Genomic DNA, 22485 nt, shown 5'->3' on the forward strand with positions numbered 1-22485 from the left:
GACGTTATCTGAGGTTATAATAAATATTTGCAGAGTGTAAAATTAGAAACTATCTAAAAAAAAAAGAACTGAAATGAGCAAGCAGCATATATGCATGTTAAAATCACCCTACTCTATGTTTCAGGGCTCAGATTCACCAGTGGCCCCATGAGACAATATTATCACATACTTAGTCATGATGCAATATTATTGCTATTATAAACATTTTACGATATGCTGAGTATCGCAATAACATACACTGGGATTTAGTACCTTTTTCCAGCTGTTAATTACATCCAAAAAGTTAAAAATTGCCAACATTTAATGAGACAAAGCTTTAAAGATAATGTTTCTCACTTCAATCATTTTTATTGCAGCAAAATGTATCTAGTGGATTGAAAAAGCAATTTTTATTATTCTTGTAGGCTCCCCAAAGTTTCATTTTTCAGTAGGATGCATAATTTTTTGCATAAATTTAGGGTACTGGTATTGTATTAATATAGATCTGATACCAGTGATCTTTTATTTGTGTAGTGAAACAGATAAATCATTCTTCAACATGTAACATCAGGCTGAAACTACATGTCAGTTCCATAAAATGGATACATTCATACAAGTGGTCGACAGATTATCAGCTTGGCAAATTATTGGGGCCAACATTTGGCATTTTGTCAATTATCTGTATCGGCATTTTATTTTAATGATTGTCGATACAATTAATTAATTTAAAAGTGCACAGAAAGTAACAGCATGGGAGGAACTTTTACTTGGTAAAACCTCAGGGAGGTATTTTATTTTATTTCATTGATTTTTTATTTAAATTTTCACTTAACTAATATATAGTTGCTGGGAACTTGCAGTGTGTGACGTGACTAGGCATTTCAACAAAGAGTTTGAAATTCTAAATATATCCGTTCTAAATATAGGTTATCGGTCTCTTTAACTAATAATAATCAATATCGACCCTGAAAAACCAATATTCAAACACCAACACTATTTTTAGAATTGTTCACATTTGTACTGTTACAAGGTTATAATAGTGAAACTATGTATAATGAGGGGCGTGGCCGCACGATTCACGATGAGTTTAATTAGGTCACTATAGGCTATATGGAACAAACCCAGTGCCTCAGATCTATTTAGAACCCAACTCTCGTGTTTGTCAGAATAGAAGGAAATAGATAGACAGTTTTTGTACGCAATACTGACGCTCCACTGACTCAAGGGTCATTTCATGATTCCAGTGTAATTGTTCTCAGGTTATATGGCCCTTGTACTAGTGACACATTTGGTATTTATAGTCGAAGCCTACATTATCTCCGTCACTGACAGACACACATACACCCCCTCTCCCTGATATACACTCACTCACTCTCTCTCTCTCTCTCTCACACACACACACAGACACACACACACACAGAGAAGCAGCAGTGTAAAAAGCCTGAGTCATGATGAATCAGGGTGTTTTTTTCTTTTTCTTTTTTTTCCAAAGAAGAGGAAATCACGCTGTAGAAATGGTTGTAATCACCAGCACTGCTACCATGACTATGGCAACACACACAAAAAGAACATGAAAAGATAATGGATTTGAACTGAGTGAGGGTTTCTTTTCCATAGAGCCAGGTAAAATCCCTGGATAAGAGAGACACTGTCTGACAGACTTTGATGGTAGGCTCATCCTCAGAATACTGGAGGCTTGGAGCTTGGTAGCAATATAAGTTAGGGTTAGGAAAGACTTTACAGAGGTGACAGGCAGCAGTTCAAATGCTTGTCCACAGACAGAGAGATTGTCAGACTGAGCAGGGCTAGCTGGGAGATGAAATGCTGAGTAAACAATCTCAAAGCTAAAAGAGGGTCTCAGACTAACAACCCACACTGCCTCACGGGCTTCACTCCTCTCACTGGGGGACACATTGATAAAAACCTATTTGTTTCCAGGGGAATGCTTTTCCCGTAAGTAGTGAGACGTGGCCGGCTTCTTAAACACCGACTGGGCCTGTGACACACACTGTCACCACACTGATTACTCTGCAGAACTTATGAAAATGATTTATCAGAACAAGTGCAGGAACAGTCTGCAGCAATACAAAACTAGCCAGGAGGGGTGCCCTGGAGGCTCTCATTTTTTGCAGGAATCTGTGTTTCAAGGAAGTTTTGCAGTAAAAACGCAAGGCGCCCCCACCCCCCTAATCACACACAGTCCAGTCATTTGAGCTGGTCTGACACGCAGCAGTGTGGAGATCCAGCCAGGAGCACCACTGCTAGTGAAACATGCTCCTTCAACTGTTGCATAATCTTTTGCATGGACTCCCATGACCCGCTGAGGAGGAGAGGGGGAGAACATAGTTTGTTAAAGAAGTTGGCTGTCATGTCACCGAAGGAGGGTGTAGTCACTGAGTTTACCACTGTCTGCACACACACCATGGTCTAGACTCACTGCATCAAAAAACTGCTTCCTGCAAATGGACTTTTCCCAATACAATCTACACTTAGAACTGAGCAAACTTTAAAGCATGATGAAGTCACTGAAAAAAATACAAGTCTGTGCTTTATGAGTTTTTGGTGTGCTGCAGATTTAAAGATACTTTGCAAATGCCTGGATACACATTATACATGGTACTTCTTATAATGCACAAACTGATTCCTCTGCTTCTGCTTAAAGCCTATTGCCCTTTACTTATGCTTTCAGTAATTTCTCTGTTATACACTGGCCTGCAGGCTGTGATGACAGTCTGTACCTGCCACAGAGCCACTGTCTTGGCTGTGGTAGTAACATAGAAAGCTTCAGTGGTGGCAGGCTTCACTTAACTCATCTGGATCACTTTAACTGTGGATAACTATAGCTTAAATTTAGCCTTTGAACCAGAAAAAGGGAAGCAAAATGCCTGTTATGTAAAACAGAGTGGTGTTTTTGGTCCACCCTTTATAGACAAAATAACAGATTTTGGACAAATTAGGCCTACATTCAAATTCACTGACCTAGCCATCAAGAGGAAAGCTATCTACATGAGCAGTAAGGTTTCTGTAGTACCATGCTACTTCGTCAAGCTGGTATTCTGATTGAATGTTGCACTTGCACAAAGTTGAGGGACTTACAATGGAAATAAAATAGTCAAAATCAAAGCAGTGGGCCCGAGATATCCTGAATTTTAGTCCTCTGTCTGGGTTAAGCTCCAAAAACACCAACTACAGTTAACAATCTCTGTCTGGTAAATGCCACATCTTTAAAACGCCACACACCCAGTTTGTAACACAAGCTTGTTGTTGTAAATTTGAAGTCTCAAGCCCAATCCAAGATAGACTTCAAAGAGCTCCCTTCAGAGCCACAGATGACACCGTTACACTGTTTTCCCATGACTAGTACTCCTCATCAAAAGTTATCTTCATAAGTAAAATTGGTGTAATGCTCCTCTGACATAAAGATATAGCAACTTAAATAAACATAAAACAAACGACACAGAGTGTGTTTACATGGACATGAATAACCCGTTTACGATGGGAATTTTGGAGTATACTGTTTATGTTTTTTGAGCATGTAAACACCATATTTATGAGAAATACAAATTTGCTAGCTGGAGTACTCTGAAAGAAACTGAACTATGTACAGAGAGTATGAATTACCCAGTATCTCTGTGCTCATGTAAACACTATATTCTGCATTAACGGGTTATTCATGCCCCCTTAATTGTACTCAACAATTTAACAGAATAAACAGTCTTTATGACATCGCTCTGCCACTGACAATGATTAAGACAAAATACCTTTGATCACATTTCCAACTATTATGTGTCAGTGACAATGACTTAACAGGAAAAGTGGCTTCAGTCAGACATTTTAAGATGAGAGGGGTGTGCAGATAGTTAAAGTTTAGCTCCAGTGACACAGCATCACACCAGCACAGCTAGTTCTGCACAGCCCACCCCCCCTTCCTCTGGTTAACTAACATTGTGCCAAAACCCACACATACCCAGACTCCAAGCTAACATGTTTCACGACAGGAAGATCTGTATTGTCCTTATGTCAGGCAAACTGTGACTGCCTGGCTCTGGCACATCATGCATGTGATTACACTTCTGCTATTAATTTCATGTATTCACATCAACTAAAGCACGCCTGAGATCACTGCATAACATTCCTCTGGGCTTAGGAATTGTAAACAAAGATGATTGTAGATATAGACAAAGATATGGGATAAACACCTGGTGACCATTGCATAGGAAACTGCATCCATTTTGGACGCACATTCTCAAAGGTCACATGTCTGCAATCCTCAACATCAGCCTCATGCCTGCTGCAGCAAACAGTGTGAAGTGATCGGGCTTAAACATGAACACAAAAGCGATGTCGCTCTCTGAAATAACAATCTGACAACCTGTCAGTGTCAGAAGACAACTGCGACGCTCACATCAGGCTTACAATACACTGGTAAAACGCCGGTATTTCGTTTGCTAAAACTGTGGGACAGTTTTGATATGACACAGGGGCGTGTCTGCCTGTCTACTCACACACACACACCGCGCGACGAAGACAGTTATTTGCATGGCATCGTGTGTTAACAAACACGCGCCTAACAGACGCTCGATGATGCCAAAACAGCTACAAATATTGTTGCGAAGACGTGATGCTGTGTGTTGTGCTGTTAGCCGTGTTGCTAACTTTCCTAGGCCCAATCTGGATTTACCACGTGGTTTATCCTGCTATTGGCGCGATGCTCACCAGCTGCCGGCTTCATGCCAGCCACACCTCAGCCGCTATCGGCTATGACAACCACATAAAAAAGCACAAACTACACCACGTTATACAAGTGACGATTTAGGAACAGTGAAAACAGATGTGATAGCGGTCCAAGCAATGAATGAGGATACTTACCTAAATAACTGTCAAGCTAAGGAGGAAGCTACCGGTTATTAGCTCACATATTCGTATCAATAACTCAATATGCATCTTGCGACTGTGCTCGAAAGCTTTAACCGGCTTTGTACACAACACCGATGCTGTCGTGACAATGAGTAACGTTACTGTAACAAGCCACTATGACTCAGACACCCCCGTTTCATTTCGCAAGCAAACATATCGACCAGTTTGACAGCAACATCGCCACTGGGAACGCAATCGTTTACACTGATGTATTACTGGGGATGCTGGTGGAAAATCTCACATTTAGCTAACAAGGTCTCGTGTAACTTGAAGGCAGTGCGACCTGTCAACCATCCCAGCAAGGCCTTGATGAAGGTGTCAGAGCCTTCAAAACAAGTGTCTTGTTCTGTCAAATCAGTCTCCAGCCCTATTTACCCTCCACCGACTGTGCCCTAAAATTCCTTTACGCATGTCAGACGTCAATATTTTAAACCTGTCACATATGTTTTATTGTCCGTGTTGCTAAAACTAGAGGAGCAACGTGATGTTTGCTCGTGAACAAGAACACCTTGCTGCGTTGAAGCAAGCGGACTGTTCACAACCAGACATTATAACCACAATTAATACTTAACATATATGGTTTCAGATGCTGGCACCAGCGTCACATCGCCATCACATGGTTTCAGGTATCAAGTTATCAGTATGCATGATATTTACAATCACAACTGTCACAACAGGCATCTCTTCGTGTACAGCCAGGCTGATAAATATAAAAATACAAACTCCATCGCTTTCAGCTTAGGAAGCTGGCACCAGAGCACAACAACGACACAACTAGAGTGATTTATCCTACTGCTACCTATATAGCCTGCTGTCTCGCTAAGCTAGCAACGGGTCGGCTAGCTAGCACCATAAATTACGTTAACCGGCGAAAACAACAACACCGCGACGCGACAGTCTATTTGTCGCCCGTACAAAAATAATACAATACACACAAGATAACATGTTGCCAAACTCCACACGAGTAAGGGCTCATTTTTAGCTCTCTGTCGTTGTGTTAGCTTGCTAGCTGGACTGGCTAAAGTGAAGAAAGAACTCCCACGTCGCATTAGCATGGGATGCTAGCAAGCAGCTAGCTAGCTAATCCCTGAAAACACAGCAGGAACACCAGTCAGCAGAAAGCACTGGAGAAAAGTCACCATACCCAGGTGTGTGTTCACGCTAAAATGCAAACTGTAGATTTTAACGCCCTTGCAGAGTCTCTATAAAACCGCGACGTGACACTTGCGTGAAAATTTGAGCATTTTAATAAACAATTTAGCCCGGGACTGTGGCTTTACCTTTCTCTCCTTGAGTCCGCAGAGCCGGACGGACGGAAAATCTTCCCGGAAGCCGGTAGCTAGGTAATTCCGGCAAAATCCCATCACGTGAAACTCCGAGTAATCACGTTCTCGGCTGTATGTTTCATGTGTTTTGTGGTTATGTGGTTATAAAAAATTTAATTAAAAAAACGCAACTTGTGACGTTTTTATGTTAAATGTCAACCAGTACATTTGAACTTTGCTTTCAAAATAAAAAATAATTTACTATTTTGATGTAGATAAAAATAAGGAATGTTAAATATCATTTAAATTAACTATTCTTTATTGAACAAATAGATTTAATTTCTTTCAAAAGCATGGGGAGAAGGCAATGAGCAACTTAACAACACATGGCCCAAAAATTAGTAAAGAATTATTCAAAGAAAAAAAAAGTACGAAAAAAATAAAAATGAGAAATAAAAAAGCGGGAAAGGGAACAAGAAAATAACCTTTAAAAGTGCTGACAATGAAAAACAATATATATTTTATTATATATATTTTTCAGTAGCATAGTTTTAAATATAAAATTATTATAATTATAGACAGTTTTCAGGGCATATTTCCCTAACAATCCCTCTTCTTTAAAACTATTTTTTAGGTACTTTTTGTCAAATTTTACTAATATCTTGCTATTTATGGGACATTTCTTGTCGAGTTAGTCTGTCATTTCCCCCATGTTTCAAAATCAATTTGCTCAGGTTTCAAAGGCTCAAACAGCTGGGAGGTGCCTAAATGCAGCACAAGAAAACTATTATCGATCAAGGTTTCAAAGGGTTAATTATTCCAAAGTGTAAAATGACTATTGTTACATTATGATTAGGTTATAAATAGGTTACAATCCTATAGGTGAAATAATTGCTCTGCATATAGCAGTTTAAAACATTTATTTAGAATATTTTTATGGAATAAATCTCGGAAAGAGCAAAAATACTTCTCAGACATTGTTCAAGGGAAAAACTTGTACATTATTCTATATAACTTACAGCAAAATCAATCATACTACTAATGCTGATAATAATATTAATATTAATAATAATAGCGATGGCCAGCACTTGCGGTTTTAGAGGCCATACGTGTTACACCTGCGTGTTAAAGGTCTAGAAAGTTAGTTGTTAGTTTTATTCATATTATGGACTAAATCTTGGCTAGTGCAAAAATACATCTCAGCCATTGTTTATGGGACAAGCCTGCACATTATATTGCATAACTCAATGCAAATTTACATTTTAAATACAGTAAAATAAATAATAATGCAGGCCAATAAGAGGGGTTTAGAGGGCATACGTCTTATTCCTGCGTCATAAAGATTTAGGAGAGAAAAGAAGACATATAGCCTAATCGCAGTTCTGTTCGAGTATATAATACCAACTTGAAGTTAGTTGTTAGTTTTACATCTCTATATCTCTAACAGTTTAAACTTAAGTTATGTAGCAGTAATCTCAGAACCACAGAATAAACAAATATGTTACAGCTATTACTTTTGTTCCTTATAAGTGACATTTTAATAAATCTGAAATTCTGTTCATATGTCCATGTACAGAATTTGTGTAGGTGTGGAGTACCTGGGGCTTTTCTCTCCCCTCGGTGGCACTGATAAACAGCTCCTCCTTGTGGAGAACCTGCAGCCTGCTTAATTTCAGTGATAGCACTTGTGTGTTTGATTAAAACATAAGAAGCAAGACATGGCACACTTTAAACACAGCCGTCACATTTCAACCACTTGGGTCTGAGTTTTATTTTTGATTCAACCTTTTACAGTACTGTAACAAAAACCAAAAAAAATAAAATAAAAACAGAAGCAAAATGTGATGACGAATACATACTTTTATATGCTCTAATTACAAAAGATGACTGAGAAAGTAAGGTGTGTGGGAAACGAAAAACATCTGAAGCGCAACTGATGTAGACTGAGCAGCTGTTTTCATTCACCGATGACGTATACAGGACGCTGGTGAACAGTTCCCACTTTTGAATTGGCCTCGGGTCAGCCAAACAGCTGGTTCAGTACACGCGGGAGAGATGGATCAAAATTAGGGCAATGAGGAAACCATCTATGTAGAGTGGATGAGGTCCCAGTATAACCCTCCCTGTGTCATCCCAGTCCAATTAACCAGACCCCAGTCATCCATTTTTTATTCGTGCTGGAGCTGGGCCACAGACAACAGTGAGAAGACACAGCGAGGAAGAAGGGTAGGCCTGCCTTGCTCTTTTCAGCCATGCAGTAAACAACTAAATATAACAACTGCCAAGAGCCATGGAGGGCTACCCTTAGAAACAGAGGGAGAGGCCATTGAGAATGATTTTTTTTTTGGGGTGGACAGTCTAGGTTTCATAGTTGGGGTTTTTGCGGAGGATAACAAAGCCCTCCAGGATGGGGGTGACAGGGAGATACTCCTCTGTGGCCAGCTCAGCCCTCTCTCCGTGAGCCAGCAGCACCGGCGTGGTGTGGGTCTGGAAACCTGTGATGGCCTTCGGCTTGCCTGCCTGACCCACGACATCCACAGCCTGTAGACAAATCATACAAACCCGCGTTAAAAAGACATCTCTCCTTCAGACCAGAATACTTGGATTTTGGTTTTCTGACAAAATTCTGTAACTCTCCTGTCATATTTTAATAGTAGGGCTGTCAAATGATAATTTTTTTAAAACTGTGTTTAATCTAGGGGTCAAAAAAACAACATTGGTTGACCCCTTATCCAGAAGTCTGTGGTGATTCGTACACACCAAGACAGTGCTTTTCCATCTTTGGCTATGCAGTTGTCTGCATACTTAAGTCTGACTAGCTGCATCTGTGCTCAGCTCGTAGATTAAGAGCTCAAATTCAAAGTACTTCGGTGATATTTTAATTCCGTTTGACACAAGGTGCATATTACTTTTGACTTGACGACTGAGTCTACTGGGAGTTTTTTAAAAGTGAAATAAGCCATTCAAAAGAGCAGTGGAGATGTTATTTCCCATCACTGCTGCAGCTTGACTACGGGGCGTTGAAGGGACAAAATAGCAGCATGCAATTTACAAAAAAGGTTGTTATGTTCTGACCTTAATCACATCCAATTAACGTGTCAACGCCAACAGCTCTACAAAATACACATTTATTTTGGCTGAATCTGTAACCTGAAAGTGTTGAATGTTGGTCTACACTTCAGCATCCTCACTTAAGAGTATCCTGGGGGGAATTTGATGAAAAGACTGATGATTCTTTGACTAGAGATCGATCTTCTTATCTCTTTCTCAGCAAGAAAGCAAATAAGCACATTTCCCCAAAATGACGAACTGAGAGTCAATGAAGTTTGACAGGATTACAGTAATTGTAGAAATGCTGTTATTCAGATTACTTCTACTAATGAAAATTTTCCTAGACCTCACCTGTCCAACTCTGACGGACACAGGCAGTGGTCGTAGCTCCTCATCGAAGGTGACCAGCATACGTGGCTGCATGGCTGCTACCAGGCCGTAGAGAATGTAGTGAGACTTTCCCAGGATTACTGTAATGCACACAATAAACAGCAGGGGGAATATTACCACAGGGGAATCACTGATATGCAACCTTCAATTTACAAGACAGAAATAGTCGATGTCAAGTGTGTGGAAGCAGAGAGTTGAGACAGAGGAGAATAAACTAACTGTTCTTGACGTCGAGGAAGGAAACGAGCACGGTGAGCAGTCCAGCGACTGCGACCTGACTCATCAGCTGCCTGTCGCTATGGTAGGGACAGAGTGTCAGTGTGCCTTTGCCCAGGTGAGTCAGACCCTGCGGAGGCACAAATAGCAACAGTCAATAGTGACTCGTACAAACAACACTTCCTGAAAGTTCACTTTTGCCTGGTACAGAGTGCCTTTTGTGTTGCCACCCACCTGAGCCAGTCGGACCATGAAGAGATTGTTAGGGTCTTTGGCGTGATACTGTGCCAGCTGCCTCAGCATGGCGGCCAGACGGGCGTTATTTGTGCCTGAGGAAGTGGAAAAAATGAAAAGACTGTTAAATATGTTGATGCAGTTAACACCAGAAGCCCTCTGAGAGGAGGCTGCACTGTGCATTGCTTAAAATGACAACACACCTTCAACGATTCAATATTCAATATTCAATATTTCTTTTAAAAAAAGAAACTGTTCTCTGGGCTTGCCTATGTACAAATCAGGGAAAAAAAATCTAAATTGGTCAAACCATCTGGCAGCTGGCTGGAGTTTTTCTGATCATACTTTATTTAGACTTTGAGCACATGGACTTCTGTTTTTTATATATATATATATATTATTTTTTTAAATTATTATTTTAGGAGAAAGCAGAAATCCCATCTGCCAAAAGGCTAAATACAGTGTAATGAGCAAGTGGTTATCTCTCAGAAACTAAAATGGATAACTCATAAAATAAACTCATATTTATTAGATTTGTTGCAAAAAAATAAAGCTAACCTATGCAAGTTTGGATATTACTACTGCTACCGAGACTATTACTTTGGCTATTTATCCTTAATGTCGCAACTGTTAAAACTCTAAACATTATTGTACGTAGTGGCCATAATTCGACTTACCGCTGCCCACCATGCCCATGGCAAAGATGGAATTGTGTGACACCTCGGGGTCAGCGTCGTGGGAAAACTTGCTGAGGGTGTCCAAGATGTTCAGACGAGGGTTGGACACAGAAATGAGTGCCAGGGCTAAAGGCACGGCTCGCCTCAGGGTGGGCTCACCATAACGCAGCTGGTGATGCGAATACAGAAGAAAAAAAAGAGTTTCAGAACGTGTAAATGCAGCGCTACAATGCAAAGCCCAAGAGAGGAACAAACATTTGGCTCTAATTGTTTTAACTGCCTACTTATGCTGTCACACCCCAGTATACATCATTGACACATCACCCTTTATGTGATGATGTTAATCTGATAAATTAAGAACATCTGGATGAGTAAGAACAGAGTAACACATGACAGAAAGAATACAGAAAAAAAGAGAAAATACATGGACCAGGATCAAAAGTGCAGATGATGTAATGTGGATCAAAAGAACGGAGAAAGAAAAAAAGGATGGATGGTCTGAAAATATAAAAGTACGGTTCAGTCAAGACAGCCACACAAAAAGGTATCTTTTGAACAGACTCGGGGGACAGAAAGATCAAAAGAATAAGACATGAGAGGTGGCGAGACATGGCAACAATAACGTATTCAGTAAGATAAAAGGAAAAAAAAGAATAAAAAACTGACAGCGAATAGTGCTACTGACCAGATGTCCAAATGTTCGCAGTGCCATTTCAGAACCGATCTCCTCTCCCATGGCAATGAGGGCAATACCAAGAACAGCTACGCCCTGAGAGGAAAACAGAAATAAAAACATTTGTTCTTATTTCCCCCCCAGTAATAATATAACTGAAAACAGAGAGATATTTACAAGTAATTAATGTTTGAGGATAATCATGGTAATAGGTTCATCCTTACCTGGTGGGAGCCCATGTCAGCAGCAGTCTCCTTCTTGTCTTTGTCCTTCTTATCCTTCTTGTCCTTGTCCTCCTCTTTTTCCTTCTCCTTGGCTTCATAGTGCTCGCTGCAGATGTGGAGAAGCTGCTGCACCTTCAGCACATTTCCAGAACCTGAGGAAAAGGAAAATTAGTATATAAAATTATTAATTATGGTAAAATCAGTAAACATTGCACAGTGAGTAGATCTGCATATGGTTGGCTCATGACCAGTTTACATTACATGACTTTAACTCAGATCTTTTGCTCGTCAACAGTTTTTTAAGCTCCCAAACTAAAGACCCAGATCAGGGGCAGATACTGATGGCATTAAATGGTAATAAGAATCGCGCCCCCTTCAAATGGCGGTTGATCTCATCCTCTGCGTGGAGGTTAATGAGCATCTAGACCTCACTTTATCCCAAATTTGCCATCATTCTTGGTTGCTGTTCTTCTTTGACTTAGCTTCTAACTTCTGCTTGGTGCTATTTAAATCTCCCAGCACTAGGTTGCACACAAGTCTTCAAGAGGTCATAGCTGCCCCATACTTGCTCCTGTCCTGCTGGCTGTGCATTTTACACAGACATTGATTCTGCGCTGTTACTACCTCCACTTGTGGCTTAAAGGTGAGAACAAATTCGGCAAATTTTTTTTATAAAGGACAGCAAAGCAGAATAACAGCGTGAAATTCCTGCCTTGATCAGGCAGTGTAAAGGGGGCTAGAGAGAGGAGAAGAGACTAGAACTAGAAACTAGACTCAGGACACTACTTCGTCTTTTATTGTTTACTTTGATATTTCCTGGTAAGTACCCCCCCGCCTCCCAAACCCAGAGTTGTGATTTGACCTGTACATCACATGACATACTCTTCTTGTAGATCTTATGTGACCCCATGTCGTCGGTCAATGACTCAATGTGAAAAGTACAACGAGTACAAGACTTCAAGACTTCCTGCTACAAGACAATAAGTTGTGTAATGTGAACAGTACAGCCATCTGATCACTGTGAGAGTTGGGTAATGTGCACTTTGATTTATGCATAAATGTAGAGACTGAGAAATGGGTTTCTGCATGTGTGCAAACGAGAAAATAACTTGAAACTGAACTGACCTGCATATGCACAGATATCCACTAGTGTGTTGGCAAAGCTGCGGAAAGGTTCAGGTACAACCTGGAGAGCTGCGAGGGTCGTCTCAATCGCCTCTCCTTTACCTATGGACATTAAAATGACACATGGAGAGTTGTTACAGCAGCAACATTACAAAGTGAAAGGAAAAGACAGCGATAATAGAATTGTCCTTTTCAAAAGATGCGGAGGTTTAGATTTTACACATCATGTATTACTTAGTTTTGTTTTCTTTGATTTTGCCACTTCGACTCTCTGTTAAAGACTGTTTTAAATAGGGGTCGACAGATTATTGTCGGCGTTTTACTTTAATGATCGCAGATAAAATTACTTAATTTAAAAAGTGCAAAGAAAGTGTCAGCATAGGAGAAACTTTTACTTTAAAACCTCAGGGAGCTATTTTTATTTATTCTTTCTTTTACTTGACTTTATTAAAAAGTTTCTGGGAACTTGTTGTAAATGATCTTAGTTTTGATTTAAACAAAGTTTTGTATTGGAGTTTGTTGTATTTCAAATTCTATATATTGACAGAAAGATTTTCATTTTTATTGTAAATGCGAATTGGTTCCAAATATTGGTTTTCAGTGTCATTAACTACTAATAATCAGTATCACACCTGAAAAATCAATATCTGTCGATCCCTAGTTTTAAACTTGTCTTGTTTTATTAGTAGACAGTAATTTTGAGGCCTGTAGCTGCCCATGCTTACCCAGGTGGTTGAGTCCCAGGCCTAAAGGCAACCAGCGGGCGTATGTGTCTTTCAGCTCCTGTTCACTCTTCTCCATGATGGTCTGGACGATGGTGGAAGTTACATCACCGTTACAAGACCCAACTGCGATCATACCACATGCCAGCGCCGTCACCCCAACAACCTGGAGATAAAAAACACACACTTTAATGTTGTTCAACTGGTAAACTTGTGGAGTGAGAAGAGCCCTTAACACAAATCACACATCCATACCTCCATGCTGGATTTGGAGTCTCCCATGACAGGAAGAAGCAGAGAAAGGACGTCTTCTCTGTTGGAGCCAGCGTAGGCCAGGCCCAGTCTGAAACCAAGAAGACAAGAGTCAAGACTCACAGCCATGATGTGTCATCATAAGATAACACTGATCCCAGGGGAGATATTCATATTTTAACAGCAGCACAAGACTAAACACAAAGAGATAAGTACAGATAAGCAGAGAGAACTCAGCAAGCCATATACAGCACTTTATCCAAAACAACTGGATTAAAAATCCTTGCACAAAATGCGCTAATGCTTAATTTCTACAAGCCTGAGAAAGAGCATGTGGCTCAAAACGTTACTTTGGAAGTAATTATTTTAAATATTCACTGGAGCATAATCTAGTCTTAAGACTTTATTTTTCTTTAATTTCTACATATAAATATCGTCCTCACCCAAAGATGGCTCCTATCCTCATGACATTGCTGTTGTGGAGGACATAGTCAGACAGCAGGGCGAGGGCCGGGTCACATTCGTTCCTCACGCCTGAGTTGACAATGCCACAGGCGAGGAGGGCACCAGACTGCACAGAGAAAGATGTAACGCAGGTATAAGAAAAACAGACAAGACACTGTAAATGCTTGCTTTTCACAGTTTTTCCTCCTGGGTAATGACGTTTTAATAATAGTAGGTAATGGATGTTCAGAAAGTCAACTTTAAAACTCAGTAAGGAGGGAATCCTGACAGGCTTGCTATTTAGTTACTACAACTGCTTAAGCTAATGTGTTTTATAAAACAATAACAAAATGCAATGCAAAGAGTTAAAGTTGTCGAGATGAATAAAGAGTTAGACTGTAACCACAGGGCTGTTAAATGTGATGATAATTCACTGTAAGCTGGAAACAAACTAACAGCTCTCCAGTTCAGATATTAATAGTATTTGCAAATCAAAGTCGTACTTCATGGTCGCAAAATGTTACTAAATAGTCACGCTGAGGAGCTCTGCAAACGCCCTGCTTTTTTGTGTGAGCCATAGAAGAGAGTGAGAGAATTAAAACACCGGTGGATTATAAAAACAATGTGACAATTTATACTTGATGTTCGCGATTTTCATTTTATTGCACGCGGAACAAGCCGTGATACCTTGAATATATATTCAATATATCCTATCTGAAAGTAATATGAACTGTATTACCGACAGGTTTCCAGTGTTTACCTTGATGTAGTCCTCAGAGGAATAGAGATATTTGTCAATCTGAGTCAGACCACCATCCACATCCCACAGCAGGATCATACCCAGGGAGGCTGCAGCGCTCAACATACCTGAGGACATTAAGATCATCTTTAGTCGCTGAACAACCAAATCACACACATTGAAATGCAACAATTACAATTACAAATAATAGAAATCATCACGAACATATGGAGGTCAATATATCAGCTAGGTAAAAGCCAGTGTGTAATATGGCTAAAGGGCCTGTTGGGCAATACAACTACATGCATACTGCACATTGACTTGCACTGGTCATTTTTCATTGAGTTTGCACGTGTTACTTATTTCCATTGTTAGTGTTTTTTGCGTATCTACTCCTGTATTTGTGTGTTTTCTTTTACCGTGGTCCTTGTTCTTGTACAACCATTTGTTGCCGTCGTCTGTGAGCAGCTTGTCCTGTCCGAAGGCTGCGTTGACAAAGCCATTCACAAAGGAAGAGGCCAAGTTCATACGAGCGGAGTCCACCTGGGAGCCACTGCCTCCAAACCCTGTCACATAAAACATAAATTATGCCAAAGCCAAACAACAACGAATGAATAATCAATAAACAAAAATTATTTTCAGTTCACTTTTTGCAGTGGCCAGTAAATCACTAAACACAGCAGCAATCTGTATTTAACATTAAAAATGTCCTGATCTAGATTGATTTACAGGGTTCCTGCAGCTTTTAAAACTTTTTAAATTCCAATCAGAAATAAGTGAGACCAATTTTCGAATAACCAAAACTGAGGAAAGACATTTTTATATGGACAATTGTTTATTGTAACATAAAACATAAATTTCTGGTGCAGTGAAAAACTTATCTATCAAATGTTGGAGGTGAAAAAAATGTTTTGGAAGTGGAACACATGGAAGACAATGAACATATTATTATATTAAGAAAATGAATTTATTAAATTATTTAACAAATAATTATAATAATAATATATTGTTTTTTAATAAAAATTATTATTAATTATTTTGAGATTTTACAGTGCAACGTCAGAAAAAAAACATTTTAAAAAATCCTACTTCCCTTTGAAAGAATAATTTAAATCAATTTAATACCAATAAGGCCTTATTTTTAGATAAATTCATTCAATACCTTTTAAGATTTTTTAAGGATCTGCAGGAGCCCTGATTTAGACTGAGCTATGTCTTTGTCACCATCCAATACACACACAACCTGCAGATATGGACTCACTGTTGTTTTCCAGGTGTGTTTTGTAGATGTCATCTGGGACTTTGGGTTCCATAATATCCAACTGGGGAGGACAAGATGAGTGCGTCATTAATAAAGGTGAAATGTGTCAGGTCATCATAACAGTAATGTTGAGCTGAAGTTATATTCCTCCATCTCCTTCTATGGGCAATTATTCAGTATTACACCAAACTGGCGCAGAAACCAATCTCATTGATATAATCTGGTATCACTGATGATAACTTTTCCACATTAAGTATAGTTTGCTCTGTGATTAATTAATCTTCATTAATTGCATACATACATTTTTACCTAAAAAGTGAAAATTCATCTCACTTTTTTAAGCCAAAATTCCACTCATTTATGAAGCCGTGCAGCTCCTGCACTGTCAACAACACGGTCCTGCAAGTATTTCGAAATAAAATGCCTTGTGTCAACAACTGATGGGATTCTGTCAACAGAGACAATGTCATATGACTTTTATTTTGAAACGGTGGCAGAGAAGTTTGGCTGCTAGTGCTAGCATCAGAGGCTGTACGACCTGCCCAGAGTCCCTGCTAAATGCTTTGAGGTGATATTTTAGGGTTGAAGTACTCCGATGGTAGGAAAACTAATGTTACAAAGTCACTGTGGCCATCAGTGAGGCATCGGGTCAAGGCACACCACAGAACATGATTAATCAGTGTTAATATTGAAATGAAAACTTTATTTTGACAACAGTTATAAAAAAAGATTCAAGAGTTCCCCACAGTGAGGAATACAGATTTTAAATTTGGGGGAAAAAGCACTAGTATCCGGTCAGTACTCGGGATCAGCTAGTGCCCTTTGTGAGGTAACAGAATCAGTATCCAGGCAACAAAAGTTGCATCAGTACATCCCTATTGACCACTTTAGCACAAACTAACTAAATAATTAATTAAAGGGTTTTGTCTACAGCGTCCTATTTTCCTCTGTATTAATACATTTATTTTATTTTTCTTATCCTCACTCTTACCTCTCTGGCCAGGGCCAGGAAGTTGCTGTTAAGCTGCACGTTGGACATGATCTCTGTCAAGTCCTCGTAGTCCTCTACGTCCTCATTGAGCTCCAGGAACATGCCATGGCGACCCAGCATGAAGGCCATCTGCTTCTGGATAACTCTGCAAGGCAAAAGAGAGTTTGTTTTTGATACACCACCCACTACGGCTCAGTAGGCCATGTTGTTCACTGTAGCCCAGCACACATATTTTTATATTATGAACTTCCATCCTGACATAAGGCACAGTTTTATATTTTACACGCTCAGCACATAATCCATATCATGATTTAAATAGTCACTAATTACTGCTAATTGTCTATTTCTGTATTTCTTTACATTTACTTTACACATCTACTTATACATACTACATACAAACTCAGTGTATTATGTTATACATACTTTATTTCTAAATATGACATACTAGTGATAATTGTTACTACTAATGTATTTGCATTTATATTTTTTCTATTTATATTTTTTCATACTTGTGCTGGTACTTATTTCCACTTGCTATGCTTCTCTATGCTGGCATCAGACCGACTATAATGAACCACAACCCCCCAACCCCAGGATCAATAACGTATTTCTGATTCTGATATTTTGATAATTTTTTATTACCAAGACCACCTTGTGAGCTTCAAAACTAATATATTTATGATGCTTACATGTCTTTGCAGGATGTGAAGATGTTTTCTACAAGCTCCACGTCGTTGAGCATCAGAGCCAGGCGCAGGGCCTCTGGGTAACGGTTGAACTTCCTAAAAATGTTCAGGGCGCATCTCAACAACGCTGAGTTCTCTGGCTCAGGAACATAACTCACACAGCTAGAGTGATGAAGAGAGAAAGACGATGAGATGGGCATATTGTGAAAGTCAGCAAGTCGCAATTTAAAATATCTACAGTGTGCTCAAAATATGGTTTATTTCCTCTAAGCAGAGTGTAAAACATTAACATACCTGGTAAGGTAAAGGCAGACTTTGCCATAGGCATTTTCATCGATGTAGTCCTCCAGCATGTCCAGGCGTTCGATCTCCATCAGCAGGTCGCACGCCTCATGCTCGGCATTGTGGGCCATGTTGTAGGGCACAATCTCCTTCACTAATTTCAGCAGTGTCTCCTGCTGTGTTTTGTCATTCTCCTCCACCTCCTGCCACTCTTTAGCAACCTCACCGGCCAGGTGCCTGGAGGACAGGCGGACAGAGAGGAACTGAATTTGTTACCAGGGTATTAAGCAAACAGCAGACACAGAAGAAGGTGCCTAAAGACATTAAAATGTTCTGTTTTAAATAAAAGGAAACTTTCATCATCTGTCTTATTTTTGAATGAAAGCTTTCTTTCCAACATCAGCCACATTCACTTCATAATCTCCTTATTCACAGAATGACCTTTATCACATACTTCATTCAAAATATGTGCTGTGGCAAGAAAATAGAACCAGTCTCCGTTTCCAAACAATGCAATTTGCCATGACATAATACGGACTCTATAGAGAGCCCAAGCCCATCCCCAGCCTCTGTCCTGCAGTTCTCATTGCTCAGTGTAATTTCTGCTATGTTTCTTTCATTTTACTTATGAAAAACCGGAACATAATACTGTTTTTTCTGTCCATATTTCAAGGCTAATGGTCATCAACTTTGGTTATGGCTCTTAAACTGGGTTGAATATTTTGATAACAATCAACAGCACCCATGTTTCTTGTATAGTTAGATTCTTCTACTGATCTGACAACAAACCAAATCACACAACGGATAACTATCATCAAACAAACTCTGCATTTCCTCAGTTTATATATAAAACCACAAGAGCATTTCAAGAATTGGCTGATGATGCCGAGTCGTCGCTTACCTGACATATTCGTGTCCCCAGGAGGCCAGCTCTTCCTGGGAGCCCAGCAGACGATACTTCAGACACTCCCTCTCACCGCTCATGGTCATAGCCAGCACTGACACCACATCCGCACAGAAACGCTGCAAGTACAAACACCATCTTGAGTTCGAACTTGAGGTTCTTTAGTCAAGGCAAGAGCTGAGGTGATTGGTCAATGAATCGACTAGTCATTTGTCAGGACATTAATGGGAACCTATTTTGATAAAGTTTTCGTTTAGGTAAACTTTTAACCAAGAATGCCAGAGACTGGTTGGTTCCAACTTCTCAAATGTGAGAGTTTTCCCCAGTCTTATATTATGATATACTGATAATGAATGTCTTTTTGGTTTGGACTTTTGGGCAAAAGAAATGCATAGGAAGGCATCACGTATTGCTTAATTTTAACTGTAATAGTTTTAGAATACAAATTGATAATTCAAGAAAATAATGCGCAGATATGGAATTCCAGGAAAAAACTGCAGCCAGTTTTAGCTTTTACTCCATTTTACTCCTTCTAAATTTGTTTAAAATATTTGGAGCAAGAATTGCCATACTTTTTTCTCTGTGCATGCCTTTTAGGGCAAGCATTTTTCATTGTTAATAAATTTGCCTTTTAATATCTCAAATAATTGTTTTGTGAGTAAAATGTCCGAAAATAATTAAATATACTCCGTATAATTTCTAACAGCCTAAGGTGACATATTCAAATGGTATGTTTTATTCTAACAACACTGCAAAATTCATGCGCTATTCAGTTAATTATCATGTGTAACAAAAAAAGCATATAATTGTCTAATTTTGGAAGAATTACTAAAACAGTTATTCTACTATCAAAGAAGTTGTCAAATAATTTTCTGTTGAGTGTCCAATTGCTACAGCTCTAATTCCTTTGCGCAAGGAAATGAGACCTTTTTGTCATGAGGGGATCCTATTAAAAAGAGCATTACCTTGTTCTCTCCAGTAGCCATGCCGTCATAGATCTCTTTGAGCTTGCCATAGTGTGGGCGCAGGAATTTGAGGGGCTTGGGTACTGAAGTCATGGAGGTGGTTGAGGAGCGGATTTGTCTGCGCAGCTCCTCCAGTGCGGGACGGTACAGCACTGTGTTCTTCTCCTGTCAATGTGTAGTAGAATATGTGAGTTTTTTTTGTAAGGACACAAGAGTTGTTGTAAAAAAACAAGTGAATAAAACTTACACTCAATCTCTCCACCATCATCTCCAGATCCTCTTGTAACTGCTTGTCTTCCTCTGACTGGGGAGTAGTGAAAGAAGAGACTGAAATTATCTAATAGTAATCATAAAGATCAATAAATGTAAAAGAAGAACAAGGACTTATTTTCCATTGCTGCAAGTCTATAAAACTGAGAAATAACCACAGTTTTTCACTGACAATTTAGTAATGGCAGTGACAATGTTTAACTGCTTATGCTGCCTACTGAAAATATGCATCAATAAATCACAATGCCAACTATTCGACTACTGCTGTGCCAAGTGGTGTAGTATTTTGTGCTGTTGTTTTTAATATGTTCTGTAAAACTGAGAACCAGCTGGTAAAAATCGAGGTGAAAATGAACTTGGTGGCCTTGTAAGTACATGTAAAGCATTATTGGCTATTTGCCATACCCAGTTAGGTTGAAGATTTACCACTAGCCAACACTTAAATGATGCCAATCTTCTACAGTGATGCATTTATCTAGTCCGCCAAGTACTTTGGCATGTAAACATGTAGAAGTCCGTTTCTATTTTTTATGTTGCTGACCAATTAATCTGAGCTACTGTTACCTTTGTTTTGCTGATTAAATATTATCTCCCAAAAGCGCTTGAATTTCAACAGACTAGTTTAATATGCTATCTTAAAACCTATTAAGGTGTATTTTAGTGCATCTGATGATGACATGTTAACCAATTTTACATGCCCATCCATTAAGTTAACTAACTGAAACAAAATTATCTGATCAGTGACAGTGAGCGCTAGCTCATTGACAAAAAACTACAGGCTAAGCTGTCAAAACAGTCCGTTGTAAGAGTACAGTTAAAGCAGAATAAATGTTTTAACATTATTTGAGAGTTTACCTGACTTTACAGTAGCTGCTGTATCATGCACTACGTTGCCCAATGTTAAAACTGCCTGGTTGAATACGCTAGCAAAGCTAACACTCATGACAGCACGAACAGCGGCGATAACAACTAGCAAGCTAACGTTAGCTTACCGGCTGAGTAAGGCTAGGCTAAAGCTAGCCAAGTGGACGAGTTTATCTGTAAAATTTTAATGACCGCGAAATTATGACAAAGCAAATGGAGGGTGCTTTATGTGAAAAATAATGTACTTGTTACTGAAAGTCTGTCAGTCAGTAATCTTAAGAAGCGCTGACTTCGGCCTGCTCAACCATGTTGTCAAAGCGGCAGTGACTAAGGCAAAATATCACCTCTGGCTCCTGTAACGTTAGTTAGCCCAAATCTGAATGAGCAAAATGCCCCAACTAACCAATTCTTGCTCCTCTTTCTTGTCCTTATCCTTCCCAGAGGACTGCTGTCCCTTTTCCTTGTCCTTGTCCTTCTCATCAGTCTTTTCGGGCTGCTTATTCTCTTTGTTTTTTGCCTCCTCCATAGTTGCGGCTTTCTGAAACTGCAGCTAGCGAACGGAACTGAGGAGAGCCGCGTCTTCTTCTTCCTCTTCTTCAGTGAGGAGAAAGCGTTGTGATTTCACTGTAGCGCCCCTGCTGGTGGTGGTAGATGTGGCTGTCTGTGGGTATTTCAAGTCCTACAAAAATGGGAACTTCCAGGGACTCCTTCACGGTTAGAAAATACAACATTTTCGGTTTTGTTTAACGCTCCAAATAGTTCAAAACCAGCAGATGATGCTATTTAAGATGTCTAATTATGCATCACTTTGAGCCGTATTTATGTTATGGTAGTGCCACATACAAATAATTTTGTGTTTATCGATTTTTAACCATTTAAAATCGATGCAATTGATTAAATTTTTTGAGAATGTTCTTTTGAAAATTATTATACGCGCGTGTGTGTGTGTGTGTGTGTGTGTGTCTGTGTGAGAATGTCATGCAAGTGTTTTTTTTTTTTAATAATAATTATTTTAATTGATACTATTCCCATAAACTTTAATGCTGCCCAGAAACAAGACTAGGCCCCGAGGTTCAAAACACTACAACATTTCAGAAAACACTGCAACATTTCAGAAAACACTGCAACATTTTAGAAAACACTGCAACATTTCCCAAAACAAACAACATTTCAGGAAACAAAAAATTTCCCCCAAAACACAAAATGTTGTTATGGTAAATGTTGTAGTGCTTTTGGAAATGTTTTGTTTTGGGAATTATTGTGTTTTCAGTATTAAGAAAACTACAATACAGAAATATAATGCAAGGCAAACTAAAATGAAAAACACAGTGGGTCAATTAGGAATAAAGGCAGA

At 39.3% G+C, this 22485-nt stretch overlaps 2 protein-coding genes across 2 annotated transcripts in view; both read right to left on the reverse strand.

The window, feature by feature from the left end:
- Nucleotides 1–6251, reverse strand: part of eif4g1b (eukaryotic translation initiation factor 4 gamma, 1b) — a 48197-nt gene extending 41946 nt beyond the window's left edge. Inside the window, 1 exon segment of the mRNA XM_088078581.1 lies at nt 6177–6251. The gene's annotated coding sequence lies outside the window, so the exon portion shown is untranslated.
- A 1651-nt stretch (nt 6252–7902) lies between these two features.
- Nucleotides 7903–21739, reverse strand: psmd2 (proteasome 26S subunit ubiquitin receptor, non-ATPase 2). The gene is made up of 21 exons (XM_042486826.2): nt 21535–21739; nt 20245–20301; nt 19998–20162; nt 19030–19151; nt 18141–18365; nt 17850–18008; nt 17161–17305; nt 16170–16230; nt 15328–15474; nt 14930–15036; nt 14169–14296; nt 13729–13816; nt 13477–13639; nt 12752–12853; nt 11627–11778; nt 11415–11498; nt 10730–10898; nt 10053–10147; nt 9822–9948; nt 9564–9682; nt 7903–8702 (listed from the first exon to the last, which is right to left on the reverse strand). Exons 1-21 carry the CDS (start codon nt 21655–21657, stop codon nt 8520–8522), a joined length of 2721 nt encoding a protein of 906 aa, XP_042342760.1. The 5' UTR covers nt 21658–21739; the 3' UTR covers nt 7903–8519.
- Nucleotides 21740–22485: the final 746 nt, after the last annotated feature.

This window comes from Plectropomus leopardus, chromosome 6 (assembly GCF_026936395.1).
Source record: "Plectropomus leopardus strain MGB_pleo_1.0 chromosome 6, ASM2693639v1, whole genome shotgun sequence".
NCBI lineage: Eukaryota > Metazoa > Chordata > Actinopteri > Perciformes > Serranidae > Plectropomus > Plectropomus leopardus.